General features: G+C 35.0%; 1 protein-coding gene across 2 annotated transcripts in view; it reads right to left on the minus strand.

The window, feature by feature from the left end:
• Window positions 1–27,655, minus strand: part of PPP2R5A (protein phosphatase 2 regulatory subunit B'alpha) — a 65,835-nt gene that overhangs the window by 1,664 nt on the left and 36,516 nt on the right. For both annotated transcript variants that reach the window (XM_058700203.1, XM_058700204.1), the window contains exons 4-12: window positions 15,964–16,056; window positions 12,251–12,381; window positions 10,856–10,915; window positions 9,839–9,947; window positions 9,108–9,161; window positions 2,910–2,960; window positions 2,239–2,358; window positions 2,028–2,155; window positions 1,211–1,312 (exon numbers count right to left, since the gene is read on the minus strand). In XM_058700203.1, coding sequence (XP_058556186.1) covers window positions 1,211–1,312; window positions 2,028–2,155; window positions 2,239–2,358; window positions 2,910–2,960; window positions 9,108–9,161; window positions 9,839–9,947; window positions 10,856–10,915; window positions 12,251–12,381; window positions 15,964–16,056 — 848 coding nt within the window. The remainder of the gene's footprint in view (window positions 1–1,210; window positions 1,313–2,027; window positions 2,156–2,238; window positions 2,359–2,909; window positions 2,961–9,107; window positions 9,162–9,838; window positions 9,948–10,855; window positions 10,916–12,250; window positions 12,382–15,963; window positions 16,057–27,655) is intronic.

A 27,655-nucleotide genomic window follows, 5' to 3' on the forward strand; every position in this document is an offset into this window, starting at 1 on the left:
TGAATAACTGAGACCAAACTGTTCTGAAGGACTATATGAACATGTGAAAAAACCATAGGCTGGGGCGCCTGGGTGGCTGAGTTGGTTGAGTGTCCCGTCGGACTCTCGATACCAGCTCAGGTCATGATCCCGGGGTCGTGAGATCAAGCCCAGCATCAGGCTTTGCGCTGAGCATGGAGCCTTTTTAAGATTCTCTTTCTCTAAAAAAACAAAACACCCCATGGACTTACAGTTCCACAGTTATATGCCATTATCATTTTGCAGATAACGATTAGGCGTATGAAATATACAAGTTATCTTTTTGTTATAAAAATCATCTTTTTCTTCCCACTGCTGCCCAATGTTTAATTTCTGCCTGAAAGGCGTGGTTTTTTTAAAAAGTTACTGATGGACTAGGATACCCTTGAGGAGGAGCCATTCTTGTTCTACTTGCCACAGGAAAACCCCGATTAGGAACTTTTTAGTCAAAAGAGATCAGCTTTTCCAAACAAACAATAGGTAATAAACTTCTTAAAAGTAAATGGTAGCTATATTCTCAAATGATGCATGGGCACAGGTATACTGACTGGTTACTACCCATCTGATGTCTGAAATGAATGAGAAGTGATTTTTACAAGATCATTTTATATATGAAGTTCTTGAAAAGAGGTGATCACTAAGGCAGGTGTGTAAATGCTGGTATGTGCTATCATCCCTATATATTGTTGCAAGGAACAAAATATTAATAGTACTGACAGAGACCTATGTGAGCTCCCTCGGACTGAAAAACAAAAAACAAAAACAAAACCCAAAACACCGACTTTAAGATACCACTTCGTTAAAATGTGCGGCTTAAAACTACCAAACTTGTGCAAAGAGCAGCTGCAGAGTAAAGCAGACAAAGACGATTTTCATAGATAAGAAATCAAATTTTATAAATTTGGCAGAAAGTGTATTTCACAACGCAGATGCTGCTAGACTGATAAAGTCTAAGCCTCAGAGTGAGATAAAGAGGATTTATAATCCACATTAAAATCATAATCTAACCAGTAGGGGAAGTTTTTTTTATCTGGAAATGACTTTTAAGAGTTTTAAGCATATAGTTTGCAATTCTCTAATGTGACGGACTTAAATACTAATTTTAACTTAGGCAAGATACTTTATTGAACTGAAATCACCTTCAACCAACCTAAAGTGTATGAATAACTTGGTAATTAAAAATACCAAATACCTTTGTCTTTCAGCTTTGTAGGAGCTAGTAAGGTCGTCAAAAAGCTTTCCATTCATTTCCATTAGGGTTTTCAGCACGTTGTATACCAGTGCTACAATGGTCCTAAAATGAAAGTAAGCAGTGCTGGGTTATAGGAAATACAACATGACTATCATCTCTAAATAGTGGCTGATTCACTTAATCCATTTTAGAGACGATAGACAAAGGTGCAAGAGGTTTAGGAATTTGCTCAAGGTCACACAGCCAGTGGTGATAAGAGATGGTCTGATTCCAAAATTCACGTCTTTCTTATCATGCTTAAACTCTTAAAGCGTTATGGTTATCTTCATGGCTGCTCTCCAGTCTCAAGCTAACAGTATTAAAAGATGAAGAAAATCACCTACCATAACTTGTAAACAAAACAAAAAACCCACAAAGGAGGATAAGGGTGTTACAGAGGTTGGAATATATGCAGTCTAAACATCTACACCTTAAGCACCCCCGCTTCTCCCTGGGATAGCACCAACCTTCGAGGTCTGTGCATCCTTGGCGGATGTTCAGTCGGTCTCCCCCACTGGGTTTGACCACACACTGGTGCAGAATGTCACACCAGGTCGTCCTACCTTCAGGGGGGTTTGCAATTTTAAACTGAAGTTAACAACATACATGTATTTACAGCTCTGTGAAACTATATGTATATCAAGTGCACAATGGAATGAAACTGATGTTAACCTTAGAATAAGTTCCAAATCTGTATAGGTTTCATGTATGAGTTAGGAGATTCAAAGACAAAAAGCACAAATATCAGAATACCGCGATCAACATAAAAGACACTTACGGATTCCAGTGTTCTTTGGAGATTTTGTATAAACTGCCAAACATAATTGGCAGAATTTTATCAATATTCTCCTCAATCAAACTAAGAATATATTCATTATTCCAGAAGTACAATGCCCTTTCTGCAACCTAAAAAAACATTTAGAAACGTCAAAACTAAAAGATAAAGGAAAGGCTAGTATAAAAAAATGGCTTCGCTGAAAACATCATACCTGAAAATGAGAACTGGAGACACACTTGGATATTTGCTTAAAAAGGGGCTCTTCAATTTTTTTGAACTGTGTGGGTTCAATGACATCTAAGATTTCTTCAATTTCTCCTAAAAACATCACCTAGGTTGAAAAAATTTTTCTTTTAATAAATATGACAAATTTTATGAAGATAACATACAAAACTACAAATGAGAAGGCTAATCTACAAATTACACAGGGGACAAAAAAGGCCCTGATAGGGGGCGCCTGGGTGGCGCAGTCGGTTAAGCGTCCGACTTCAGCCAGGTCACGATCTCGCGGTCCGTGAGTTCGAGCCCCGCGTCAGGCTCTGGGCTGATGGCTCGGAGCCTGGAGCCTGTTTCCGATTCTGTGTCTCCCTCTCTCTCTGCCCCTCCCCCGTTCATGCTCTGTCTCTCTCTGTCCCAAAAATAAATAAAAAACGTTGAAAAAAAAAAATTAAAAAAAAAAAAAAAAAAAAAGGTCCTGATAGTATACGCAATTTACTATAATGCTCAGCTATCCCACCAAGTCTCTTCAATCCCCAGAAAACCAGCTCCTGCTAGGTAGCAGTAACAATGCAGCCAAGCCCAAAGCTGCGTGGTTTATATACTGAAGCCCTAAGATTAAGAAGTTTTAGTGAGATTGTACTATTTTTGTTTAACAAAACCTACTTCTTTCTGACTGCATGTTTTTGGCCAAAATTTCAGCAGTCCTCTGATCACCTGCAAAAAAGAAGTTTAGCACAAATTAAGCCATGAAGTTGGTCAATCCCAGGAAATTTTTAGTAATTGTGATTACATAACATTCATTCTGAAGTAGATCAATATTTAAGTGTATCCCCCGACTTTCTGCTCGGCTTTACACTTCTATTAATAAGTATTTGCTGAGTGTGTCTGTACCAGATACTGTTCTAGATGCTAGGAAGACAGTGATGAACAAGACAGGTGACTGGTGACCCGGATTTTCAAAAAGCAGGGAGACCAATGGAAGTTATTCGTGAAACATGTAAGTAATTTTAATAGTTAAGTGCTACTTACTAGGAAGAAAATAAAGGAAAGTATGATAATGACTTGGTGGCATGAGTGAGGAAAGTTATTTTAGGGAGAAAATAAGGAACAAAGAATTTCTATTACTTAAAACCATTTGAAGCACCAAGAAAGCCAGGAAGCTTCCCAATTTATTTGATAGCTAGCACCATCTTGATCACCAAGATACATGGAAGGGATCGTGGATTTAAGTGAACATAATTGCAAAGATTTGTACTAAACTGAACATTAACAGGACAATATTTGCCCCATTATGCCTTATTCCAGAAATTCCAGGATAGTTCAACTCATTAACATTGTAAGTTAAAAGGGGAAAAAACTGGGGCGCCTGGGTGGCGCAGTCGGTTAAGCGTCCGACTTCAGCCAGGTCACGATCTCGCGGTCCGTGAGTTCGAGCCCCGCGTCAGGCTCTGGGCTGATGGCTCGGAGCCTGGAGCCTGTTTCCGATTCTGTGTCTCCCTCTCTCTCTGCCCCTCCCCCGTTCATGCTCTGTCTCTCTCTGTCCCAAAAATAAATAAAAAACGTTGAAAAAAAAATTAAAAAAAAAAAAAAAGGAAAAAACTGATCATCTCAAGATTTTGAACAGTTGTTCAAAATGTCTGACTGCCTATATATTCTGATAAGAATTTAGTTTAGTAAGCTAGAATGAAGAGAATTTATTAGAAACCATCAGCAATCATCTTATATAGTGAATTCTTGGAGACAGGCGGTAAAACCATCAGGGCCTGGTACTCTCGTGGAAATGTATCTGATAGCCTTTTAGGTTATTTTATAGTTATAATCCAGTTAAAGTTATATTCAATAGCCTGGTCCTGTAATAAACACTTACTCAAATTAGGAAGAACACTGTTCAGGAGACAGTCCAATAAGATAAAAAGGATCCAATGAATATTCTTGGACAGGAATACCAAAATTATACTTACTCATCTAAGTATATAATTATATACTCCCTAATTTAAAAAACAAAAATTACTGGGGCGCCTGAGTGGCTCAGTTAGTTAAGCATCTGACTTCAGCTCAGGTCATGATCTTGCAGTTCTGTGAGTTCGAGCCCCATGTCAGGCTCTGTGCTGACAGCTCAGAGCCTGGAGTCTGCTTTGGATTCTGTGTCCCCCTCTTTCTCTGCCCCTCCCCTGCCAACACGTGCATGCTCTCTCAGAAATACATAAACATTAAAAAAATTAAAAACCAACAAAATTTCTAAAATGAGTAGCCAAATTCAATGTGGCCAGATAAATATATAAAAATCAATCCCTTTGTAAAACAAAGTATCAGTAATAATAAAAAAAGGTGCATTTCCTAATAAAAACATGAAGAAAAAAATTTGCAAGAAATGTTTACTGATTGTGAGAGACTACAAATAGATGAGATGATTCAATATCATACATTTTTCCTATATTTAATGTAATTTCAATCAAATACCAACTGAATTACTTTCTGAAACTAGAAACATTTATTCTATAATCTGTAAGTGTAAGCAAATAACCAAGAACTTTTCTGGGTGGGAGGGGGAGAATTAACGGAATGGAACCCATATTACTGATATTAGCAACTAAAATGAGATGATATCAGCACAGAAACGGACAAAAAGATATGAAATAGGGACGTGTAGCTAGCTCAGTCAGTAGAACATGCAACTCTTGATCTCGGGAGTCATGAGTTCAAGCTCCATGTTGGGTGTAGGGTGTAGAGTTTATTTAAAGAAGCAGGCAGGGATAGGAAACAAGACTATCTACAGTCATGTACATATATGTATATATGTATGACAAAGGTGGCATTTCAGTTCCATGGAAAATAGATGAATTAGCCAATTAAGTGGTGGTACTTGGACTGCTGTCTCCCCGTTTAGAAAGAAAAAACATAGCTGTGTTGGTAGCCAGACTCCTAAAATGATCTTCCATGATCCTTACTTCCTAAATTCACATACTTGGATAATCCCATCCCCTCAAATTGGGCTGGCCTAGTGACTTGCTTCTAACCAACAGAATGTGGCAAAAGGGACAGAATATCCCCTCCATGAGTAGGTTATAGAAGATTGTGACTTCCATCTTACTAGGAGATTGTCTAGAGCCTTCTCATCTTGCAAGCTTTGATCAAGCAAGCTGCTCTCTGTTGGAGCAGTTCCTAGTCAGGAACTGACTAGGCACTGAGGGTAGTCTCTAGCCAAGAGCCAGCTAGGAACTTGAGGCCCTCAGTCCAACAGCACTTGAGGAACTGAATTCTGCCAACAACCACATGAACTCAGAAGCAGATCCTTCCTCATGTGATCCTTTCTGTGAGAGCCCAGCCAGGGCCAATACCTCGACTGCAGCCTAGTTGGAGACCCTGAAGCAGAAGACCCAGGTAAGTAATGCCTGGATTCTTGTCTCACAGAAACTATGAGCTAATAAATGATTGTTTTAAGCCACTAAATTTTGTGATAACTTGTTACATAGCAACAGAAAACTAATAAAAAGCAAAAAAAAAGAAGACCAGTTCTTCACCCTTGTCACACACAAATTTCAATTTCAAATGGTGTAGCAGGTTAAATGATGGCCCTTCAAAAAATCTGTGTCCTAATGTCTAGAATCTATGAATGTGACTTATTTGGATAATGGGTCTTTACAAATAAAATTAGTTAAGGTCTCAAGATTAGATCATCATTATCTGCATGGGCCCTAAATCCAGTGATGTGTCCTTGTAAAAGACACAGAGGACAGACAGAAGCAGCAGTGTGAGTGTGGAGCAATGCCACAAGCCAAGGAGCGCCTGGAGACACGGGAAACTGGAAGAGGCAAGGAATGGAATCTCCCCTAGAGCAACTGGAGGGAGTGTACCCCTGCTGACAACTTGATTTTGGACTTCTGACCTTCAGAACTCTGGGAGAATAACTTTGTTATTTTAAGCTACCAAGTTGGTAGTAATTCATAGCAGCCCTAGGAAACTATTACTGATGGAATAAACATTTTATAGGTAAAGACGAAATCCATAAAATAACTAGAATAGGATACTGGAGAATATTTTTATAATCTTAAAGGGTAGAAAGATTTTTCTTAGTACGACATCAAGGCCAGAAACCATAATGATGAATAGATTCCACTACATAACATTTTTCTTCAGTTCTTTAAGGAAAGATTGAAAACTATATTCAGGGACCACTGGGTGGCTCAGTCGGTTAAGTGTCTGACTCTTGATTTCGGCTCATGTCATGATCTCATGGTTCATGGGTTCGAGCCCCATGTCGGGCTCCATGCTGACAGCTCGCGGGGCCTGCTTGGGGTTGTGTCTCTCCCTCTCTCTGCCCCTCTACCGCTTGCACTCTCTTTCGTTCTCTCAAAATAAACTTTAAACACAAAACTATATTCAAATTTAAAAACTCCAAATGGATAAAAACTATTTGCAAAATATATCAGGAAAATGATTAAAAGTAGGCAAAGAACACAGAAATGTAAATGATCAATAACCACATAAAAGGATGGCTTAATCCTTGTAGTAATAAAAACCTATTAAAGTAAGATTTCTTACCTCTTTGACTAGCAAATATTTTAAAGCTTAACATTCAGCATTGGCCATGGTGAAGGAAAATGCATCTTCACACTCTGGACTGTATTAAATTGTTCAGACTTTTTGGAAGGCAGCTTGGAATATGTTAAAATTTCCAAGTAAGTACTCTTTGACTCAGCAACATGGTTTTAATTTTAATGATTTTTAAACATTTATATACATGGGGTGCCTGGTTGACTCAGTACGGCATGAATGCGGTTCTCGATCTTGGGGTCATGAGTTCAAGCCCCACATTGGGTGTAGAGATTTTACTTAAAAAAAATTTATATAGTAAAATTCGTGTGTGTGTGTGTGTGTGTGTGTGTAGGTGTGTACTGTTCTCAGGATTTTTATACACACATAGATTTTCTTTTGTTACCAACACCACAGACAGGACACAGAACAATTCTAACACCCTAAACATCCCCTCACCCAGCAACATGTTTCAACTACTCATGTGTCCATAAATTCAAGACTGATTAAATATGTTATGATAATCCATATAGTGGAATTCAGTGCTACCAGTGAAAGCAAAACAGATTAATATGGAAAGATAGCCACATTATACTGAGAAGTAAAAACACCTGATCAACACCGACCTACAACAACCTACACACACACACACATATATATAGAAAAAATTTCTAGAAAATATATTCATCAACTTAAATGGTTCTCTTTTAGGTGACAAGATTTTAAGGAACTTCCTCCACATTGTGCTTTACGATTTTGTATTGTGTGAACCAAATTAACACACATTACTTTCACAAAGAGAAGTAACCTTAACGTCATTTCCATTTTAGAAAATAAAATAATTTCAATTGAAGATCTGGGTACCTAAATAATGTAATAAACTAGCCAAAGTTCTGACTTACTTATAATTTGCAAGAAGCTTAGATATGAATACCAGGTTTCTAGAGAATAAATATGAAGGCTCAAACCCAAGTAACATGGCCATAATTTTGGTGCTGGAATGGACTATGGGAGAAATGGAAAGATCTATATACCTGTACAGATCATTATGAACTGAAAAATATTTTCCTTTGTCAACCTGGACATTTACCTTTCTACCTCTTCATCCTGTTCCTATTTCCATTAACTCAGCTCCTCTAAGAAAGATCTCTGGCCATCATCCTCCCTAATCTACTCTTTAAAAAGAAATAACCTTTCTTCTCTATCCATCCCATATTAATTTGTTTAAATTATATCTGTCTACAATTCAACTATGAACCATGACTTACTATGGTATGGATTTTGTCTGAAGTCTGATGAGAGGTACCATGGATTTATATTATGTTTTAATCTACTTTAGAGGTTTATGTGGTTTCATGTAATACCAGGCTCCTAATTCTCCTGATTAGTCTTGAAAAAACTATTTTTTAGCTGTTTCCAGAAAGATTTGCAAGTGTAAAAGTTCAAAAACTCAAAGTATTAGGAGTGGAAAAATATCTTTTGTTCATTTACACAAAGTTCAATCAGAGGAAGACTACTAAGTTTATAATCTTTTCAAGCATCCCTAGGGATAGCCTCAGTAACTTCATAATAAAGAAAATCTCACTTAAATCCTTTAAATGCTTTGCTTTTCTTCAGGAACTCTTAGATATTTAGATTAAGGATACCTAGAAAACATTCTGTCAAAATACTCATCAATGTAAAAAGGTTGTTTTCTCTGCTTTCATACGTTTCTATTTCTCCTTACCTTTTGTTTTTCTTAAATGTTCAATTTTCATAGTAACATTTTTATTCTCTCCTGAATCTTATCACTGTGGGCAAACAGTCAACAGAATTCAGACTGAATTGCTATGCTGATTCATAAACAACCTTTACTCCAAGAATACATCTGTATCACCAAAGGCAAGGACATGTTTTCAATCCCTATCATGTAGTTTATTATTAAAGAGAGAAAATCCTAGTTCTAAAAACAAAACAAAACTCCAGGGAATAGTTTTGGGACCCTCACAGTATGTTTTAATTTTAAAAGGTGAATGAAGATTAGAAACGTTGTCAGTAAAGACAATATGTATGTAAAATTTCACATGCAGTCACTAGATCCTGTCATCACACATCTCTGCTATATTTTAGTATTAATCTATATTTAAGCTATTCAAGAGACATCCTATAACTCATAAGAACTTCCCCTCCCAACCCTGTTCTTTGAATGCAGATTAACCTAACATTCCTTCTAAATGACTTTGAAGTATATTACTACTGTTTGATAGCTCTACACAGGTATATAAAGAAAAAGCCACAATGAAATGCTACAATGTAGATTAAAGACATAAAAATAAATAGGACACTTACTGGTTCTGTTAGTGTGGTATCTTTCTCCAGGAACTGTACGACACAGTAGGCTAGCTAAAATTCAAGGGACAGTTTATAAATATTACTGAAAGAAATCACAGTGATGCAGGATTTTTATATTTAGTTAACACAAATGATTACCTCATTTTAACAAATTTTACTCTAACCCAATATATAACCATGAATATATTCACAACTGTGTCACTTGTTAAGCCTGAAAAGTAACTTACAGGTCAAAAAATGTTCTTTTTTCAGTAGTAACTTCTCAATGTAAGGACTACAGCTAACATTTTAGTTTCTCAGCAAGTTTCTGCATGTATACCTATGCTGATAGGATATTATTTACATACTCCTAGAGACTAAAATCATTGTCCAACTACACTATCAGGGCTAGATGGAACACTGCAGATATGTGGGACTCATTCAAAGTCAGGGCCTAGGCGTTGGTAGTATAGTGGTGAGCACAGCTGCCTTCCAAAGTCAGGGCCTAGACTAGAAAACAAGAAAACTGGGTATTATCTCTCCTATATCTACATTAAAAGTGCATTGAGCTTATTTAATAAAGCTAAATATTGTAATACGTTTAAATTATAACAAAAGTTTGCTTTAATTTACAAAGCAAATTGCTTAATTATACCTAAAATTGCTGCCTTAATATTTCTCAGTTTCTCTGCCTTTATATCAGCCTTTGAAACAATGTTCATTTCATTTGAAAGTTGTCTGAAACTTACCTGAGCATGAAACAAAGCTAATCCTTTTGCAGTATGCATAGGAATAAGAACCTTCATTAGAAATTGTTTATGTTCTGCTTTCAGTGGCAATGCAAAGCCATTGATAATACTGGAGGGAAAAAAAGGCAGGGGGAAGGGTTAAGTAGTTACTACTTTATTTCCAAAAGTTATTTCCATGAGTAAGTACGTAAGGAACACTGCTCTGCTTCAGTCCTGGTGTTGAATGACTTAGTCATCTTCAAACTACTTTATGAATTCTGTTCTTCTAAGTCATTCAATGATGCCAAAAAGAAAACTGGGACTGCCAATTAAAGTCCCAGGAAGTAATTTCTATCTTCATTTTCTAGAAAGCCTATCACTTTATGTATCATTGCCTTTATTTTCCTACCTACAGCCACAGGAGAGTTAGTATCACAATGTTGTTAGAACTTTCAAAATTTTCTGAAGCAGAAGTATTTTCTGAAATACATTCTGAAGTTTCTCTTACTTTGCTAAAAGATCTGAAATTAAGAAGTAGTTTTCTCCATAATCACTCTCTAACTATAAATAGAGGGGGCCTAATCTTCTCAAGTTAATATTGCTATGTGATGAATACAGAAAGCAAAATGTTCACATAAACTAAAAGGCTATAGATTCTTCTAAAAAGAACAGACGGATTAGGAAGGGCCTATCAATATCTCAGCAAGAATTCTTATAACTTCATCAAAGATTCACTATAGTTTATTTCATTTCTTCCCAATCAGATCCTATAATTTCTGAGGCAGTCTGGCAAGATCAGGCATAAAACATGCCACAGCTTCAAAAGCAGGAAGAAGCCTATTCTAAAACAGATGTCTTGCATGGCAAGTACTTTAATATGCTGACCGCTTAAAAAGCTATAAAAAGAATTCAGTTGAGAAGCTATGTCTTGTGCTCTATATTTAAACTCTAAAATATAAAATAATTTCTCCAACCCCAGTAAGATTCTAATACATAAAACGTTCAAAGTTATTTAACTCTTAAAAAACAATGACCTACCTTCCTAATATTTCAAGGAGTTCAGCAACACCATTGAAATGTTCTGTTTCATATATAAACCTGAATTTAAAATAAAGACAGGTGTAATGAAAACTCAAACATTAGAAAACTAAAAATTAAGAGGCAGGAAAGTAGAGAAATCAATCCTAAGGGCAACTATAAGAAACCTACAAGTGTGCTTCAGGAATTCTTTGTAAGCTATCTTGCCCCAAACTAGTTACCTCTAAGCAATCTTATAAAATAAGGCCTGGGGCGCCTGGGTGGCTCAGTCGGTTACGCGTCCGACTTCGGCTCGGGTCATGATCTCGCGGTCCGTGAGTTCGAGCCCCGCGTCAGGCTCTGTGCTGACTGCTAAGAGCCTGGAGCCTGTTTCAGATTCTGTGTCTCCCTCTCTCTCTCTCTGCCCCTCCCCTGTTCATGCTCTGTCTCTCTCTGTCTCAAAAATAAACAAACATTAAAAAAAAATTTTTTTTTTTAAAAATAAAATAAGGCCTAATTCCTATTAAGTCACATACACTTTTGCTATAATCTAGCTTCAGAGATAACAGAATATCATTTCACCTGGAAGACTTTATTTTACTTAAAAATGTATACGAAAGATGGGTTTTCTCAAAGAAATACTTTCAAAATAGGAAACCTCCACCCACAGGAAAATCTACGAGGTAAGGACCCATATGGAATCAAGCCACTTTTATTCATAGTTTCTCTAAACCTAAACTACACAGGCTGTCTAGCTTTCCAAGATTAGGCTTGCTGTTAAAGCAGAAGTCATGAACTCAAATGACTACAGGACAGGGAAGTATCATGACTAGAGTAGACTTAGGAGGACAGAGACCTCAGGAAGATGCGGTCTCTCAAGGAGGCAGCCATTACTGATCTCGAACTGTTACATCATACGAATGCTAGCCTAATTCTTCCACATTTCCAAATAAACCAAGCCTGAAATGTGGTTACATTAAAGCAAAATCTCCTAATTAGAAGCAATTACTTAACAGATTATCACTTATAGTCAAAATATATACTCCATATAAATTTAATTAGTTTTGTCAGAAAATCAAAACTACTTTCAAGAGCTATTGATTTAAATATTTATACACAATTTTTTAAACAAAAGGCTCAAAGAAGTAGGTAACTAGACATAAATTCTCCTCAATAAACCTTAAACATGAACAGTGGTATTACCTATTCTAAACAGTCTTCATAACTATTGTCCACTTAGATGAGAAGTAAAGTTGCAAGTTTCAAAAAAGTTACATGCAATCACGACACCCACAAAACAGGCTAAAAATGACTCAAATACTTATCAACAGTTCAGATATAAAAATTAAAGGAACTGGAATAAAAAGAAAACATGGAAGGGGAAAAGTGCTATATATGAATATATGACCAGTTTACCTGAGGAAAATGTTGTTAATTTGTTTTCTGATGAATGCTCTTAATCCAAGAAATTTCCCATAAATTCGGTGCAGAACAGTCTTCAGGAAGTCACGTTCTCTGGGATCTTCACTATCAAAAAGCTCCAGGAGCTTTAAAAAAAATCTGAGAAATTACTTTTTAAAAATAATTGAGCTAAAATTTCACTTTATTCTAATTTGATTTCAAGATAACCCATGAAATTTTTTTAAAAAATTTCAATGATTCTGCCTTATCAGGTTGATTTTATTCTTGCTAAATAATGAAGCTAAAGAAAAGTTTAAGGAGTATTTCTTTTCACTTCATTTCAAAAAACAACACATAAAAATATAAATACTTTGAAAAGTGTACAGTTTTGTATTTTTTTTGCTTTGCCACTCATTTAAAAATTCTATCCTCTTCTTGACTACTAACCATGGCTCATAATTTTACAGTTTTGAAACCTGAGAGATTTTTAATGCTTTTTGATAGTAATTCAAAACTACATACAAAAATCTTAAGCTTGCAAACTGCAAGTCGTTAAATAAATGAAGTTTGAAAATACACATGTGCAAATGAGTATTTCCTTTTTACTAGAAAGATTTATACAAACTAAAATTGTTTTGTGATTTTACACTAAAAATCAAGTCACCATGCCAACAGCTCAGAAATTAGTATTTAGTAGGAGAAAGTACTGGCAGATACATGCTAATAGAGTAAAAGTCATTCAGGAAATAATGAAATAGAGATGAGACTACAGATTTTTATTTAAAGTCACTTTAGCAACTGGCTGCAAAAGTTTAAACCAGTTCAAACTGGCTAATTCACCATTTTCTTCCTATACCTCTACACAACTCTTCAGCAAAGGCAGAATAAAGAGATCTTTGAAAAATTTAAAGTCAAAGCTCAAATTCCCATTTTTAAAATGGCAAAGAAACTGAATTTCTGCTGTCAAAAAATGGTATTACTGTATTTTAAATAAAACATTGGATTTTCTTAGGAAAAATTTTAAAGTAATTTCTCTATGTAGAATATAATTACCTATATGAAGTCATCAAGGAATTTTACATTCTGTACTTTGATATTGATAATTACAGTCAAGATGGCAAGCTCTGGACTCCTCAAAGTTCTTTTCCCATTCTGTCTTGAATTATATGTGATTATTTACATATGCATCTCTTCTATTAGAGTGAATGCCTTTTGAGGGTTGTGATGACTTTAGTCATATTTACATACCCTTAAACAAATGTCTTTTTGCATTCTTTGTTCACTAGGTTATCAAAGTCCTGAATGAGGCTCCAAACAAAAATATCCAGAGTAAAATAATTTGTGTTAATATACCTAATAAATTCAGTTCAAATTATTCTAATTAAAAATGGCTAACCTACTCACTTGAGACACTCATATTCAGGTTTCTGATGTTGGGTTTACTTAGAAGATAAGCTTGCAAATTAATAAAAGGGGCCCTTACTTGTTAAGGTTGACATGTTTAATTCAAGAATAAATGAATTTAGTACGAGTTGATCCTCAGGAGAAAAATATAAACTAGAGAATACCTGTTCGCCAACTGTTAAATCTACTTAAAAAAACCTATTTTGAAATACTGTAATCTAAATAATCTATTTATAAATATAAATTCATATAATAAAACATACATAAAACTAGTCATCAGGAAATTGTTTCTTATTCTGGCTGTGATGCTTATCTCTAACTTTGCTTTTAAGGGTAATTCATAACCTCTGAGCTTTTTCGTCACTGATAAAATGAAGAAGGCTGAAACTAATCTTGTGTTTTCTAAGTGTAGGGAACATTATGGTCAGAGAGAGTCTAGTTTGAATCCTGATTGTGCCATCTACTAGCTGTGTAAAATTAGACACACATGCTTTATATAAAAGCATATAAGGACAATGCCAGGCACATAAAAAGCACTCGGTAATTCTTAGCTTCTTTCTTTCTTCTGAAATCCTATGATTTGAACATAACTTGGAATTATCCAAGTATTTTTTTTCTCTTGAAATATGAATGTCCAAATTTATACTTAATTTTTTCCTGTACTTTTAAGTCTTAAAATTACCACCTAATCAAATAATTTCAAAGTACAAAAGCTAAGGATTCTCTCATATACTATTCATGAAGAATAACATAATATGAATACATCACAGAAGTGATCTATGAAAGCACAGTCATATAAACTGCTAGGAACAAATTACTGGGCTTTGGTTTCTCGGATAATTCAGGTATTTAGAGTATAAAGTAGAAGTTTTCTTCTTGTTTCTCTTCAAACCCATGGAATAAGCCAGCAGCAGAAATACCTCAAGCTCTAGACTGAAGAAGCACTAAGGCAACTGTTCCCCTCAACCTGCTTTTATGTTAAACACAATTTAATGTGGTATTTCTAGAGTTCCTTAATATACTCTATTCCTTCTGTAGCACACAAGAGCTACCGAAGGAAATAAATATGCATTCATCTGCAATTACCAAAATCACAAAGTTCTATTTAATCTGATTTTTACTTGTGAATGAAATGTAAATTTTACTGTTAGCACAGACCCAATATTTCTTTGTAATTTATGAAGAGTTGCTTGAATGGTTGAAGGACATATTCCTGACAATATTCTTCATTAATCAATACACTAACAGCAATTAGTCAGAATACTTTATGTGAGGTCAGGTGTCGCTATAAATGATGAAAACTGAACTCTAAATAAATATGCGGAACTCATGTTTATAGAATCTTTATTATACAACAGTGGTAAGAGGGTAGGAAAGGTCCTCGTAATGATTTTAGTCCTCGCCTCTGCACTGGGTTCATTGCTACCTTTTCACTCATCTCCTACCTTTCTTGAAAGTGCAAATAACTCTAGAAGAGAAGAGCATCAAATTCCTAATGAGACCTTACATACTGATAAGTATTTCCAAAGAGAAAATAAACCTGCAAAGATTTGGTCTACTTCACCACAATCCTGTCTAGGGCCGGCCAGTTCCCCTCAGTTAAAGAGAGGCTTTTACATTGTTGAAAAGACTTTGAAGATTAAAATAAAAATGAACACATTCCAAAAAATTAATTTTCAGTATGTAGTTTCCAAAAAATAATAGCTTATAACTAATTTATAAAAAAAAAAGAAGGTATCCCATTATGTTTCATTCACTCTATCTCCTTTTCTTCTTAAATATCCCATTTATCTGTGGTTTAGGAACTGGGAGGCTAGAATGCCCAAGGTGCGAAGGGGAAGGAAAAAGGAAAGGTCATTGGTAATTGTAACCGATAACAGGAAAGGAGCCGAAGCCCAAACTCCTAATGGTGATTCCATTTCTGTTTTTTCTCTGTCATTTCAAAGTTACAATGCTTAAAACATACCCCAAAGTTCAAGTTCAAAGACTTAAAAATTTAAAAGAAAGCTTCTTGCCCTTTGATTGAATGGTCATACCAAATTTTCTCAGATTGTCCAGAAAGGCTTGCTTTTCTGGTCTTTATAAAATAACTAAGAATTCAGGATTGGATGTAATTCCACTGATGTCATTAGAAGCTCACTCTTGTTTAAAATACTCTCGTATTCTCATAGCTCCTTCACTTTTACCCTAATTGTTTGGCAAGAGTATTAAACGATGTTAAAGTAAAATAAACCATTTAAGTTTTGACAGACTATTTTAATCACAAATTAATGAATCATTGCTAAGATGAACCTAAGGAAATTTAAGACATAAGAATTCCTTACCTGCTGTACAAATTTCTGGTCAATGTATCGCTTTGCAATGCTAGGCTGGAAATCAGGGCTCTCCAAAAATCTTAAGAAGAATTCATACACCAACTATGAGGAAAAAGTCAAATAAAAACTAAGATGATGCCTATAAAATTTTACCCTATTAATCACTGCATACCAAACATACCTCCCCTACCAACCTAGGAGGGAGATTTCAGAGCTCATTAGAAAATGTGATGAGTTGGTAACATTTTTTTAAAAACTAAATATATATTCACAATTTGGTCTCCTAAGCTGGTAAATTTGGGGGTTAATTGCTTCACATCACTTGTTGAAACTGTAATTACAGGAACTAGAAAATAAATATTTTGCCTAACAAAATATTTAACTAAGAAAGACTGTTTTGTTTTGTAGTCCATACTCACTGGGAACATGTTCATTTTCCAGTGGACTCCTAACCCACTTCAATTTAATTTCTAGAGTTCTTTAAATATAGATCAGAAACTTACAGGTAAGAATAAACTAGATTGCAAGGGCTGGTGCATCAATAACAATAAAAAGAAAACCTTCACGTCTTTCTATAAAACTATAATGGGGCAAACAATTAAATCAAAACCAGCATACCTTATCTACACTTGGGGAGTAATGAACCAAATTATGTAAATTCAGGGTTCAGGAAGGAATGTCTTTTAACCAAGGTGAATAAACTAGGAAGTCACAGCAGGACTTCTACTTAAAAAGGGCCAAGCATTTTAAAAGTAGCAGAAAATGTTCACTTGCTACCACAAATCAGAATTAGATAAAGTAAGGTTTAGTTCAACTTGTTTCCATCACACCTACATCTGTCTTTCAAGAAGAGAGGAAAATACACTAAAGTTTTTTTATTGTAACCTAACAGCTCATAAAAGACAGGAGTATAGCCCCTGAAATTTAAAGTAAGGAATTTGCCTTACTTTATTAGCTACTGAGAAACATATTAATCTAGCATCCTAAACATAAAAAAGGAAGATTATATCCTAAAGCAAAAACAGTCATTCAATAAACAGGTATAGTTGGGCCACATATAGAAGGGAGAAAAAAGGGGCACCTGAATGGCTCAGTTGGTTCAGCACCCAACTTCGGCTCAGATCATGATCTCACAGTTTGTGAGTTTGAGCCCCACATCAGGCTCTCTGCTTCAGAACTTCTGTCCTCCTCTCTCTCTGCCCCTCCCCCGGACTCTCTCTCTCTCTCTCATTCTCAAAAATAAATAAACATTAAAAAAAAAAAAAAGATTGCTATAATAAATTTACAGACTTTACAACACACACAAAAAAGCATTACCAGATCTGGGGCTTTATCACTCACCATACAATAACAAATTTTTATCATTTTATTCAATTATTTTATTCAATAATATTATACAACAGTTTTAGGAACAAATATTATTTGTGTTTGATGCATCTTTTTTGCCCAGCTGTGCAAAAGGAATGATGCTTATCTGGTCTAATTATTATCTTTTAATTTTCATGTTAAGTATGATATTGTAACAAGAAAACAAATTGGTATCAGTTTTATTTGTAAATAATCTTCTAATCAACTAACTATGTAGATAATTTTGCTTTGGAGTACACACATGCAAAAAAAAAATCTACAAAAATTATCAGAGTCCTCTGAAGAGTAATACAGTCTCATGGACTGCTACACAGGTTCACTGGCACAACTGTCCAGTGCCCATTTTCATGTCCAATACTGGCCTACTGTGGTAAGTTCCTACTTCTGGTTATTGGCATAGAGCTCCTAAAACCCTTGGAATTTCCTGAGTGATAAGGGTAAGAGGTGCATCTTTTGTTATAAGAAGCCCCTTTCAATCATGCCTGAGTTTAGGCTAATGAGATGACTGTAGAAGGATGAAGCCTGCTTATCACAGCAACCAACCCTATGATAAGAGGGTTGAAACTTTCAGTCCCAAACCCCATCCTCCAGGGAGGGGAGAGAGACTGGAGACTGAGTTCAATCACTGATGACCAGTGATTTAATGGATCACATTCACCTCACGGAACCACCATCAAAATCCTCAACAAAGGGGTTTGGAGAACTCCTGAACTCCTGGGTTGGTGAACACATCAAGGTACTGGGAGGGTAGTACCATGGAGCCCCTTCTCCATACTGTGATCTATGCATCTCTTTCATTTGGCTGTCCTGACTTGCATCCTTTATAATAAGCCAGTAACAGTAAATGAAGTGCTTCCTGTGTTCTGTGGGCAGTTATGGCAAATTATCAAACCTGAAGAGTGGATTGTGGGAACGAACCCCAGACTTAAAGCCAGTTGGTCAGAAGTACAAGAGGCCCAGACTCCTCTGACTGCCATGTGAAATGGGGTGTGGCCCCATGGGACTGAGCCCTTAACCTGTGGTATCTGTGGTAACTCTGGGTCATCAGTGTCAGAAATGAATAAATTATAGGACACCCAGTTGGTATCCACAGAGAAGTGGAGAATTTCTTGGTGCAGAAAATCCACACATTTGGTGTCAAAAGTCTTATGGGTAGAGGAAACAAGTTTTCCTTTTAGCTACATACAGTGGGAATGTTATTAGACACTGTACAGCCCCAAAAAGCTTATTCACTTGTTAGGGAGGTGAGACAAAATTAAACATATAAAATGGTATATATGCAAAAATTATATGGCACAGACTATGAGTGGAGGAGACATTTAGAAAAGGGCAATAGCACTGTGGAATAAAGTCAGCAGGAAAAATAAAATCAGCAGGAGGAAAATGCAACTTGGGCCCTACATTTGATCTGACTTTGGATACGCCAAAAAGAAAAAGAAGGGCTTTTATAGAAAGGTAGGATATGTCTTGAGCACGAGATATAGGGTATGGGTTGATGGGTATGGAATCAGAGACTCAGAACCTTTATGAAGATCCCTAGTTAAGTGGAAGTTAAGATTTGTGGTGAGGTGAGACCAGGTTAAACAGGAGTCAAGTACAGCATGCATTAGCCTATATACTCTACCTCTTAAGATCTACATCAGATATACAGGGCTTAAGGCTTAATACTACTAGGAGTAATTATGTATCTTTTGGGAGATTTGCATGACATCCAGCTGAATCCTCTAAATCACACATTCATTTGAAACCTGTGCCTATCACAGATACACATTAGCATTTCTTACAGAGTTTTCATCTCCGCCATTTACCTGACACAGTGAATATTAAGGGACCAGTTAAGATAGCAGCAAACTGCTATTATGCAGCCAACTTAGCAACAGCGAAGAGACAATAACAAAAGGTTATCTAAACACATGTTGAGTAATGTGAAACCGAAGTAAAAGAATTGCTAGTGATCTACAGAGCTGACAATCTTCAAGATGGCCATTAAGACTATCCTTCTATAAAATTGTATCCTGTCCCCACTGTCACTCTTTCTAAACGCTTTATCCTGCATTACTTTTTTCTTGTATTTATTACACCTTGACATAGTATTATTATTTAATCTTTTCCACTAGACTATAAAGGATTTTGCTTACTGGTTCAATACATTACCCCCAATATGTAGAGCAATGCCTGGAAAATATTTCCTGAATGAATAAAAATCACAGTTGTTCAGAGACAATATATTTTTGTATAAATACTGGAGTTTTTCTATGTTCTTATATATGAAAAAATAATTTGCTCCAAGAATCTAAGAAATAGTGCTGCAAAGAACAATAGATACTTGAGCAATGCATTAATTTTTCTAGTAAAATGGCAAACTTCACATACGTTCCTACTTCTATGATCCAAAAAATACCCAAAAAGTAAGTAAAAAATGTAAACAGTTAACTAAAAAGGGTAATCTTACCATTCTACTCCATAATGACCGTATCTTTACTAAGGTTTAGTTAAAATATATAAAATTCTGATCTTCAGCAATAAAAGATTTTAGAAAAAGGTACAGCAAAAACAGCAGAGATGATTCAAGTATCTGAAAATGAGATCTATACACAAAGCTAAGAGGACTGGAAATGTTTGGCCCAGAGAGGCAAAAGACTGAGAAGAGACTTTCACAAACTGTAAATACACAAAAGACTGTCTTCAAGGAATATGGCCCAACATTTTCCAAACTCTCTTAAGAGGAAACTAATTTAAATGGGTTGTAAAGTGGATTTAATATATGAAAGAATTCATGTAAGACTCAACATACACTGAACTAAATGAGATATTTCGTATTAAGTGACTGAACAGTGAATGTGACCAAGAGCTATTTGGATGTGAAGGTGTAGGCTGTAAAATGTGTAGGTTTCTAATTTAAATTTCTAATGATAAAGATCACAAAGAAGAGCTTCTGGTCCCTAAAATACAGGTTATCCCTAAAAAGGTCTATGTTATAGTCAGTACCCCAATAATTACATCTTAAGTATCTGTGCCACTAAAGAAATAACTGATACAAGAAAATTAAAATACTGCATGATCTGCCTGTATTCCAGGCTACTACAGCAGCGAAGCATCCCTAATTACCTAGAAGTCAGCACACAGAAAATTATAATCTTGTTGGTCCTCAATAAATACAAAATACTTAGGAAAGAAAATAAAAATAATTTATAACTGTTAATGAGTAGTTGCCATATAATACTACATTTTATAAATTAAAAGATATGATCAATCCCCCAATAGTGAAACAGTTCTTTTGTTCCTTTCTTCTTTGTTTATTTAATTTATTCCATTATTCCAATGCTCATTAGTATTTCCATTACAGTATGGAAAAAGAGTAAAAAGACAAAAATGATAAATTAGCACATTTTTAGGAAATTCATGAACAGGGTTGGGGAAATAAAAACTTGAAAGGTGTTGAAATTACTTGTGATTATTCCTTCTCATTAACTAAATATAATGCTTATTTTACATCCTATCAAATTGATTTATGAAATCAAGTATCTGATAAGCTAAATGTAAGATGTAAACTTCTGGGGCGCCTGGATGGCTCGGTCAGTTAAGCATCCGAGTCTTGATTTTTGGCTCAGGTCATGCATGATCTTACAGTGTGAAATCAGGCCCCATGTCTGGGCATGGAGCCTGCTTGAGATCTTCTCCCTCCCCCTCTGTCTGCGCTCCCTCCCTCTCTCTCAAAAACTGACTAAATAAAAATAATAAATAAAATGTAAACTTCTAGTATAAAACAAAAAATTCCTGGTGAGTTGATTCAAAGTATGTTATGAACAAAAAACTTTCAATGAGCAAATTTCCTCAGTACTACAACTTTTTACAATGTCATTTATCAGAGCAGCTTTAATATTCCACCCTAAAAAAAGATGATTAAAAGGGCACCTAGTTGGCTCAGTCGGTTGGGCATCTGACTTATAAATCTTAAAATTTTTAATCAACGTTTGCTAATCCTAGGATTCCTTTTCCATTTTATTTAGATATATGTGTGCTAGACAAAATAAATAAATGAAGCAGACTATTGCTTAAAATGTCACAAATCATGTAGAATGTAATTTTTTTTCTCTTTTCTTTTAAAATAAAAATAAAATGGGGCACCTGAGTGGCTCAGTCAGGTGAGCATCCGACTTTGGCTCAGGTCATGATCTCGCGGTTTGTGAGTTAGAACCCCGCATCAGGCTCTGTGCTGACAGCTTGGAGCCTGGAGTCTGCTTCAGATACTGTCTCCCTCTCTCTCTGCCCCTCCCCTGCTTGTGCTCTGTCTCTGTCTCTTTCAAAAATAAACAAACATTAGAAAATAAATAAACAAACAAAATAAAAATAAATAAAATGGAATGACCACTAAAAAATATAAGTCCTGGCAAAATAAAAATAAGCAATGTAATCGGAAAAGCTAGCACCCATATATAAAAGCAAGATTCCTCTCTACCTTCCAAGAACTATACAGAAAATAGCTAATGTTGCTGATTATCCATCCTATTGTCATTAAATATATATCATTTTTCCTTTTACTTAAGACACTCTTCACTCCAATGGTTCTAGCCTGTAGCAAGCATTGTTGGTTGGCTAAAGAATATCCATTCCCTTCCTCTTGTCTGTCTCTAATACTGAAGCTGGCAAAACTAAATATTCACTGTCCATCCACCTTTCAACTAGAGTAAAGGAAAAAGAGAATGGTAATTAAGAAAGATGAAAAACAATCCAACAGAATAAAAAAATGAGATTTTAAAAATCCAATATTTTAAGAGAAAGTAAGGGACACAGAAAGATAAGAAGAACCAACATATGAAAAGCTGGCATCCCCAGAGAAGAAAAAAAAAAGCAGTACAACAAAATAAATACTAAAAACCATTACTGAAGAAACTTCAGAAATTGGTGAAAGAATACTATTCAAATGAGAAAATTTATCTAGAAAAATAAACACTTATGTATAACCAGTAAAGCACTTGGCCATTAAAGGGACAACATCCTTTACAGACATCCAGGCCAAAAACCACGTCTTTATAAAGGCAAAGAAAATCAGAAGATAATGGAATAACATATTTAAGGTACCTAGGGAAAGAAGATGAATCAAGGATTTTAAATCACATTGGTCTTTAAAAAGAAAATCTACAAACTGCTATTGTACATACAAAAACTCAAGGAATAATATTCCCATGAGTTCCTCTACTAAAGAATGAGCTCCAGGGGTGCCTAGTTGGCTCAGTCAGAAGAGCACGTGACTCTTGATCTTGAGGTCATGAGTTTGAGCCCCACGGTGGATGTAGAGATTACTTAAAAAAAAAAAAAAAAAAACAAGCTCCAAATTATCAAGAAATGATCAGGGGAACTTTGACATAAGGATCGATGGTAAGATTAAATATTTTACCTGTAGAGCTAAGAACAAGCAATGGGCATAAAAGTGACAGAATAGTAATATACAATTAGTTACATGTTCTAACCACATAGGTATTATACAATAATAAAAATATAAAGTTGGGGGAGAGGATGGAGAAGAGTGTATGGAAAGTAGAAGCTTGGAATTGTTATGCAAGTATTTACTGTGAAAGTAAAAGGATATTACTTTATGTTATATGCTAGAGAAGAATGGAAGTTAGGGAAGAGACTACTTAATAATTTCAGTATTGTTAATTCTAGGAAACCAATAAACTAGCTACAAGAGAAAGAACCCAGGGTATCATATAAAGGTTATCAGCATAAAGGCAACAATAAGAGCAAAAATATACTTCTTCCCACATACCAAAAGTAATTATCTTTTAAGAAAACAAGGGGAGAGAAAAGAAAAACATATAGTTTAAAAAACTGTGCTAGGTTCTGTGCAAACATTATCCCATTCAATCCTTAAAGAATCCTTATTTATCCCAGTTTCATAAAGGAGGAGGCAAAAGAGTTAAGCAGCCTAACTAAGGTCATATAGGTAGAAAAGTATCAAAACTATGATTTAAGTAGAGGTCTGTCACCAGAATCATTTCGATTTACCATGCTTTGTAATGATAATAATTCTCTTATTTGTTAGAATTTGTATATCTAAACTTTTGTTACCTTTAACCAAGGCATATCTCTACCTGTATAATTACACCTTTAAAAACTCACTTATGAGGGCTAAAAAAGAAAAAGAATGGCCAGTTGAATTATTTGGAAGATCTGTTTTACTGGTGTTATAATGAAGCTAAAAAGGTATGAATTAAACCTCATTAAAAATTGGTATGTATCTATTTTAGGGCCATAGACTATATTTAGGAGAGGCAGTAAAGCTTTTAAAAATTAAGAGCAAGTACTTTGGAGTAATACTTGAGTTATAAACCTAATTCTGCCACTTACTATTTTTATAAACTTGGGCAGGATTCTTAATCTCTTCTAGCTTCATCTAAGCTTATCTATAAAATGAACAATATTATGGTGTTACCAAAAGGATTAGATAAGATGGGTATATAAAGCAGTTGCCACTATCTCTGAAACATGGTAAGTGCTCAGTAGTCATTGGTATTGCTCTAATTAGCTAATCATGATCAGCAGTCTTATAAATGAGTACCATTGATCATATGTAGACACATACATTAAATTCTCTAGAAAAACCCATCACTGTGCTTGCCTGCAGATTTCAGGTCATTAATATTATTTTTAAAATATAAACATTATCTGAGGCATTAGGCAAGAATCCTTTGAACTTTTACTTTCTCCCTCAGAGCCTTGCTTATTTTAAAAAGTAAGAAAGTGCATCTGAATATTCTCAGAATATTTTAATGAGACATTTGGGGGAACAAAAATAAATGATCATAAAGACTAGATATATAAAAACATGTGCAAAAGAAACACTAAACACATATGAGTATAGTTTATGGCTATAATGGAATCTTTGTTAACAGTTTGTAAGTATTGTAAGATAATCTACCCTGAATCCTATTGTAAAGAGTTCTAGTACTAAAGTATCAACTGAGGTAGTGTCAATGTGATTTTACTGAGTGAACTCTAGATGACATTATATTAAAGCCACATATTTGAGGGGATGTTTAAATAGTTAGAGCTGGACAGAAACAGGGAAGGTTTAATGGAAGAAGTGATCCTGCCTACATAATAAGTTTTTACTACCAATTTCCCAATGACTCTGAGGAGTGAACTGTCACACAATGGCATTTAGGTCAAGAAGACTATCCCTTTCCCAGTCTCAACTAAAAAGACATGCTCCAGAGAGAGACTTCTGAAATGCCAAAGTGAACTTGGTGAACTTGCTGACCCATAAAAACAACCCAAAACAATTTGAGCTGCATAAGAATAAGTGAATGTGAAGGTAGATCAGTAGAGATTATTCAGTTTGAGGGGCAGAAAGAAAAAAGAATGAACAAAAAAGGAACAGAGCTTCAGAGATCTGAGGGACACCTTCAGTCATACCAACATACAAACAAATATTGGGAGTCTCAGAGAGGAGAAAGAGGAAGAAAAAATATCTGAAGAGGTAATAGCTAAAACCAACTCAAACTTGATGAAAAATATTAATTACACAAAAACTCTTATTGGAGCTCAATGAACTCCAAGTAGAATAGAGCCAAAGAGATCCACATCTACACAAATCATAATCAAAAGTGACAGAAATTAAAAACAGAAAATATTCAAAGCATCAAGAAAAAAATAACATCACACATACGAAGTCCTAAATAACAACTGACTTGTCATCAGAAAACAAGGGACACCAGAAGACCCGTGGGATGACATCTTCTAAGTGTTGAAGGAAAAGGGTAGTTAAGCCAAGAATTCTATATCCAGCAAAACTCTCCTTCAAAAATGAAGGGGAAATTAAAACATTCCCAGATAAACAAACACTGAGAGAATTCACTAACAGACCCGCTCTACAAGAAATACTAAAGGGAACCCCTCAGGAAGAAATGAAAGGATATCCACAAGAAGAAATAAACAGCACAGGTAAAGCTAAGTACAGGTGAACCTTGAGGAATGCAGGGGTTAAGGGCACTGACCCTCCCCACCCCGACTCAGTCAAAAATCCACATGTAACTCTGGACTCCCCCTAAATTTAGATACTAATAGCCTACTGCTGACAGCAAGCCTTACTGGTAACAGAACTGATTAACATGTATTTTGTATGTTATAAATATTATATACTGTATTCTTAAAACTTAAGTAAGCTGGAGAAAAAATGTTAAGAATATCATAAGGGAGAGTGCAAACTGGTGCAGTCACTATGGAAAACAGTATGGAAGTTCCTCAAAAAATTAAAAATAGAACTACCCTACAATCTGGTAATTGTACTACTGGGTATTTTTACCCAAAGAATAGGAAGACACTAATTTGAAAAGATATAGGCACTCCTATGTTTATCGCAGCATTATTTAGAATAGCAAATTATGGAAGCAGCCCAAGTGTCCACTGATAAATGAATACAGAATATGGATGAAGAAGATGTGGTATATATACACGATGGAATATACAAAATATATAAAAAAGAATGAAATCTTGCCATTCGCAACAACATGAATGGATCTAGAGAGTATAATGCTAAATGAAGTAAGTAGAGAAAGACAAATAAGAGACAAACCAAAAGACAGATCTTAACTATTGAGAACAAGCTGATGGTTGCCAGAGGGGAGGTGGATGGGGGGGCGGGGGGGGATGGGTGAAACAGGTGAAGGGGATTAAGAGTAAACTTATCACAGTGAGCACTGTGTAAGGCACAGAATTGTTGAATCACTATACTGTATGCCAAAAACTAATATAACACTGTAGGTTAAGTATACTGGAATTAAAATTTTTTTTAATATTGTAAAGAAGAGATACATTTACAGTACTGTACGGTATCAAAAAAATCTGCACATAAGCAGACTCATGCAGTTTAAACTCATGTTGTTCAAGGGTCAACTATACATACATAGAAGCATAAATGAATTTTATTTATAACTCATTTATTCTACTGCTCTACAAGACAATCACATAAAGCAATAATTACAAAATTGTATTGGTGGGCATGTGTAAAGATCTAATTTGTATGACAATACCACAAATAATACCACAAAGGAGATGGGGGAGGGAATGGAGGTATATTGGACCAAAATTTTATACACTACTGAAATTAGTGGTATTCAACCAAAACAGATTGTTTTAAGATGCTAATTGTAATCCTCAGGGTAACTACTAAGAAAATAAAAAATACAGTTAAAAAAACAAGGGAATTAAAATGGTACCCTAGCAAATACCTATTTAATATAAAAGGCAGTAATGGAGAGTAGAGAAACAAAAAGGCATACAACATATAGAAATAGCAAAATGGCAGATGTAAATCCTACCTTATCTGCAATTATATTAACTGTAAATGGATTAAACACTCCAGTCAAAAGGCAAAGACCGTCACAACTGATTACAAAAACATGATCCAACTTTATCAAGACAAAATGTATATTCAAAGGAACTGATTAAAAGGAAAAGGACTGGAGAAGATATATCATGCAAACAGTAACCAAAAGAGAGCTGGAGTGCCTACACTAATAACAGACAAATAAATTTAAGAAACCATCTAGAGTTATAATAAGGACAATACATACAAAAGATATTAACAATTATAAACATAAGCAGCTAATAATAGGGCCCTGAAATACATGAAGCAAAACCTGACAGAACTAAAGAGAGAAATATAAAATTCAACAATAAGTTAGAAACTTTGTATCTTACTTTCAATAATGAGTAGAATAAAAGATTAAAAAAGAAAAAGAGGACTTGAATCACATTATAAACCAATTAGACCTAACAGATTTCTACAGAATGCTCTATCCAACAACAGAATACATTCTTCTCAAGCACACATGAAACATTCTCCAGAATATACTGTATGTGAGGCTCTAATACAAGTTTCAATAAACTTAAAAGCATTAAAAACATTCAAAGTATATTCTCCCAACTACCATGAAATAATTAGAAATCAGTAACAGAAAGAAATATGGCAATCACAAATATGTAACAAGTAAACACATTCCTTAGTAATACAGAAGAAATCACAGGAAAATTAGAATTTATTTTGAGGTGAATGAAAACAAAAACATAACTTATCAAAACTTATGGGAAACATGTTAAAACAAAAATCTGTACGTGAATGTTCATAACAGTTCTCATTACAATAAGCCAAAACACCCATCAATTGATTAATGGATAAACAAAATATGGTATATCCAGAAAATGAAATATCATTCAGTCATTAAAAAGAATGAGGTATGGACATAGGCAATAACACTGATGAACCTTAAAAATACTATGTTAAGGGGCGCCTGGGTGGCGCAGTCGGTTAAGCGTCCGACTTCAGCCA

This window comes from Neofelis nebulosa, chromosome 15, assembly GCF_028018385.1.
Source record: "Neofelis nebulosa isolate mNeoNeb1 chromosome 15, mNeoNeb1.pri, whole genome shotgun sequence".
NCBI classification, from domain to species: domain Eukaryota; kingdom Metazoa; phylum Chordata; class Mammalia; order Carnivora; family Felidae; genus Neofelis; species Neofelis nebulosa.